General features: G+C 33.4%; 1 protein-coding gene across 1 annotated transcript; it reads left to right on the forward strand.

The window, feature by feature from the left end:
• The first annotated feature begins 4097 nt into the window (after positions 1–4097).
• On the forward strand, positions 4098–5099 carry LOC131063127 (LRR receptor kinase SERK2-like). The gene is made up of 2 exons (XM_057996892.1): positions 4098–4357; positions 4541–5099. Exons 1-2 carry the CDS (start codon positions 4098–4100, stop codon positions 5097–5099), a joined length of 819 nt encoding a protein of 272 aa, XP_057852875.1.
• Positions 5100–5551: the final 452 nt, after the last annotated feature.

Genomic DNA, 5551 nt, shown 5'->3' on the forward strand with positions numbered 1-5551 from the left:
CATGTTCTCTAAAACTTTCAAATATATATATATATATATATATATATATATATATATATATATATATATATATATATATATCTGTGACTAAATTTACATGTACATGTAGATAGATTAAAAAAAGATTGATATGTTTATAATTTAAATTTTACTACATGTAACATGTATATAGTAGATATGCATTAATTTAGAAGAATTTGTGAACAATATATATCCATTGCACTGTGCAAGCCATGAACAATATAAAAATCACACTTGTTCATATCAAATGAACAAACTAAAGTTAATGAACATATTCAATTTAATTTAAATTATAGGTCCATGTACTTCTAGGTGTACTAAATAGTTCACACCATGTACTTGTAGGTACATACAAGTTAAATAGTTCACACCACATCACTTAGTGGTTTAGACCCCTCTTCAATTATTACACATGTATGTCCTAATTTAATATCAATTTTATACATGTACATTCTAATTTAAATATACATTTTTAATTAAATAAATACATATGTCCTAATTTACTTTACATACATGCTTTAAAATTATTTTAACAACTTACAAATTACATATGCATGTACATGCTTTTATAATTAGATATCTACTATATACATCCTAATTAACTGCATACATCGCCCGCCTTAACACATTTTCAACTGATCCACATGTCCCAATTTACTTTACATACGTGCACGTAAGTATTATTTAACATACATACAAATTAACTTCATACATCCTAATTTGATATAATCAAAATTTTCATATTTAACTAAAAAATATATGGTCCACACAAGCCATATATATATATATATATATATCAAATATTTATCCAAGTTTCAAAACAAGTTCTAATTTATTAAGTATTAATTCAATTCATGGTTTGAACCACATGTACTTTGGATTACTAAATAGTTCAGACCACAACAAGTGGTTCAAAATGCTCTTCAATAACACTTAATATTTTGTCACGATCTTCACTATCTAGTCTCCACTTTTGAGACCGCCCACGACGTGGAACTGTTTGAAGAATTAGGCCAACAACAATGACCAAGTGGCTATACTGATATACCTTGTTGTCAATTTGGTATTCAGTGAAATGAATCCCATGTTGAACAATTTTAACTTGTTTGAAATATGTCCCTTACACTACAACTGAGCCTGCATGTACATGTATATAAGAAACGTGAGAAATTAAAAATTTTCACTTAAGCGATCTATGTACATATGAATCAATTCAAACCTATGGGAAATGACATTCCATTGCTCATTTTAGATTTTGTTAACTTCTTTCTCTCTTCTGTGCAATGCAATAAATAATAACTAACACCTATATTTCCATCTTCTGTTATGACTACAAAAATATCTCCTGCAATTTGAAACAAGTTAAATAAATTTTAAACAATATTTAAGGAAATATTTACATGTACGCAACATATTTTAAGGATATATATATATATATATATGCGTCATATACCTTTTTAAATCAATCCTGAAATATGATCATAATCACCAGAAATCAAAGGAATGTTTTCAAAGATTTTGTCCTCATTTGAATCCTCGTATGTGTCAGAAACATCTAGTGGCACCAATTTCCATTCACTAACATATCCAAGCTCTTGGATCTTGCAATCAACATAGTTTTCCAAAATGCAATCAGAACAAAAACATGAATAATCCCTAGTGTATAATGTCCATGGGCGATTATCTGTACTCATGACACAATGCAAAGATCTTGTCCTCTCCACTCTCTTGCATCCATGCATTGACCTTCTATCCACATCTGCAAAATGTACATGTGTACACGAACATGCATGTAGATCAAGTTGTTAAATTAAAGCATTTGAACTAGGAACATTTAAAAAAAAAAAATTAAAAATTAAAATAAAACACTAAAAGAGAACACGTACCGGTTATCTCCCAAAACACTCTATATGGAATGGGTCTGTATGTTCTCGATGATGATTCATTAGGATAATTAGATTTCTCAAAGTGTTTCTTACACCATTCAACAACATCGTGTGCATCGTCTATACGATCTCCTGTGTAATTTATTTGATGCTTTCTTAGAGAACGTTTGATACAAGCTCCTACACCATCATGTTCACCCTTTCCATGACCACTCTAAAAAAAACTCCAAACATGGGTATTTTGTCATTTTGATGATATCTAAATAGTGTATAAAAAGGCCTCAAAGATTTGAATTGTGTCGCACATCCATCAGACCAAACAAAATGTTTAACTATTGTTATGCCTCTCTCTTTCAAATATTCAAAAAACCTCTTAAAGCAACGTTGTACAAAAAGTGTGTCATGCTCCTTATTATCACAGATATAGAAGTGGTACTCTTTTTTAATGACACGATTTTCAAATGTACTTGTTACCTAAAATTTCATTACCCATGTAATTTTAGCCAAAGGATGCATTTTTATCAAATGATTGCATTTACAAAAAGGTACATTGCAGTGTTAAAAAGAAAAGGGGGGTATTTTCATTCGTATTGAACAATGATAGATTACAAATTGAGTTCATGCATTTGAAGCATATTTATACATGCACTGAATTTCTTAAAACCTCACACAAGCCGTGAGCTTAGCATTTCTATCTTTCCTACATATCCAAAACAGAAAAAAAATAGAATCAAATAGTGAGTGTAAGGATAACCAGTCATTGCCTTGGGTTGCTTTGACTGGTTATTGGCTGTCCCATTGCCCTTATGACTGTTTTCTCGATCTTCAAATTCTGAAAAACCCCTACTTTCTTGCACAAAAGAGAAGAGGTGTTAGATCCAATAGATCTAAGCAATGAAAGATTATCCTACAATATATCATTTATCATATCCTATCTTATTTCTGTTTTGAAAGGGCGGGAAAGATAAAGACACAAATCACTGCTTCAGGAGAAAGAAATGTTTATGCTAATGTGTTTGTTTCATGTGCAGATAATTAGTTACTCTAATTGGCATGTGCCCCTGACCGAGGCTCCCTTCGGGTATGAGCCCGACATACCTTTTAGAGTAACTAATCTCAGAATATCAAAATGGAATGATGAAGAAACCAACTGAAGTATCAAAGGGACATGTTTGTTTTAAATATGAAACCTTTTACTTTACTATTCATGATATGCATAAAAAGAAAACATTAATGGATAAACTGTTTTAAGGGACATATTATTTCAATGTGAAACCTTACAGTATTTAAAAGGGTCAATACCACATAATGAAGATAAACAATTCAATGCAACAAGTTGGTATAGAAACAGAGTATCTGAGTTTTTTAATGCATGCTCAAATAGTAAACTTCAATGAAATCAGAATCAACTGGTAATGAAATGAGTGTCACGAGCCCGTGCTCGAACTTCATTTCTACATAAGATCAAAATGCACAGTCAGGAGACATAAGGTAGCAATGGCATTTTATGACTAATTGGAGCAAGAAAAATCTGCACTGTTATTCAATCTATGTTGAAGTTTGGGAGAAGCTTGTAAAATGAATACAGTTATTACAGCATACAGAAGACATGGGTACCTTCAAAAACCAGTCACATTACTTTACCAAATGCAACTAACAGGTCTCCAAATGAATCATTTCACATTTTCCAGCGCACTCCCAGCATGTGCCAAAGTCGGAAATTTAACAAGGATAAAACACAATCTCATTAAAGAGTGCAATGACAGTGAAGGAAAAGAAAGTTCAGTCAAATGCCTAGACAATACAAGTGCTGCAATATCAATGACTGTTCTTAGAGGATGTAATGAATGAAAGAGAAAGTTTATAACAATTACCAAACATCAAGGATATCAAAGATGGGTGAACCACAACTTACAAAGCTTTTTGCAGGTCAGATGTTAGTGGTATACTAAGGAGCAAGGCATTCATAGTTCAAGGACACCCCACTATCATAAGGTTCCACAGAATGTGTGCTTGATAACCAGTACAAGCATGATCCTTTTGAACTTAAGTAACTCTGGAAATTGCTATGAGGAAAAGTACAATTCTCTCAAGGAAAGAATGTGGATACTTCATCAGCTAATAATCTAACATTCTGGAGATTATACATAGCTGTTAAAAAATTGATGGTTTATTTGAAATATGCATTCTATGGCGAACTGGCTTGTATTTCTTATTCTTCTATACTATCCATGCTTTATAGCTGCAACAAATGCTGAAGGTCAAGCATTACTTGAACTCAAAGCAGGACTAAATGAATCTACAGACTTACTTGGAACTTGGGATCCAAATTTAGTGGAACCCTGCACTAGTCGGTCTCACATTACCTGCAGTGGAGGACATGTTACAGCTGTGCACTTGGAATCTATGGGATTTTCAGGTACCTTATCCCCTGATATTGGCGAGCTGACGTACCTCAATATCTTAGGACTAGAGGATAATCACATATCTGGTAGCCTATCACCAGAACTTGGTAACATGACAAATCTATAAAATTTGAATCTATCAAACAATGATTTCATTGGAGATATCCCTAGCTCATTGGGTCGGCTGTCTTATCTTTAGTACTTAGTGCTAAAAAACAACAATCTCAGAGGAGAGATACCATCTTCAATAAAAAAGATTTCAACTTTGATAGAAGTGGACTTGTCTTTTAATGATCTCACTGGACAAATCCCAGAAGCCCTATTTCAAAGACCTGAATACAATTTCTCGGGTAATAAACTTAATTATGGTTCAAATTTACAGCACCCATGTGCTTCTACTCTCAATTCAAATTCAGGTGGTTCCAAATCAATAGTTGGAGTCCTGATTGGAAGTATTGGAGGGACAGTTGTAGTTTTGACATGCTTTATCTTCCTTTTGTGGAAGTGTTGGTGGTTGCGCTACAGGAAAGAGGATGTTTCTGGTGAGGATGACAGAAAGATTTCTTTTGGGCAGTTGAAGAGGTTTTCATGGCATGAATTGCAGCTTGCAACAGATGATTTTAGTGAGAAAATAGGGCAAGAGATGTTTGAGGGAGGACCTTCAAATAGATATGAACATCCCCAAGTATTAGCAGAAAGGCGTGCAAAATGTAAAAAACAAACACAACACGCAACTTTCTTGGCAGACATGTATCCAAAATGTGAAAAAACAGACACAACACGTTAAATGCCCTGGTAGAATTGTATACAAAATGTGGAAGCATATAAAAGCGTGCTGGAACTGTTCGATAAAATGCCTCAAAAAGATGCGGTATCATGGAATGCGATGATTCCAGAGTATGGACAAAATGGATTCTTTAGAAATGCCTTGAATATTATTAGCAAATGCAATTGGCGGGTGTATGGCCAGGCTCTTCACATTTTGTCATTGTGCTCCCATCTTGTGCCAAAATGGGAGCTTTAGAACAAGGGTATAGTCCGATAATTTTTCTCGGATGTTGTAGTTGCAAGTTTCCTGATGGATGTGCGTGCAAAATGTGAAAAACAGATAAACACGTTATTTTCCTGGTAAATATGTATGCAAAATGTGAAAAACGGACAGGTCACGTGAATTGTTTGACAATACTCTTCACAAAAATGTCTTCTCACGAAATGCAATGATTGTAAGCTACACACAAA

Source organism: Cryptomeria japonica, chromosome 11 (genome assembly GCF_030272615.1).
Source record: "Cryptomeria japonica chromosome 11, Sugi_1.0, whole genome shotgun sequence".
In the NCBI taxonomy this organism is placed as follows: Eukaryota; Viridiplantae; Streptophyta; class Pinopsida; order Cupressales; family Cupressaceae; genus Cryptomeria; species Cryptomeria japonica.

What these genes read in the sequence shown, in the direction of transcription:
- LOC131063127 (XM_057996892.1), top strand. Translation starts at nt 4,098, where the DNA reads ATGGCGAACTGGCTTGTATTTCTTATTCTTCTATACTATCCATGCTTT. An exon ending in CCTGATATTGGCGAGCTGAC is followed by an intron (nt 4,358 to 4,540) that starts GTACCTCAATAT and finishes CAACAATCTCAG; the next exon opens with AGGAGAGATACCATCTTCAA.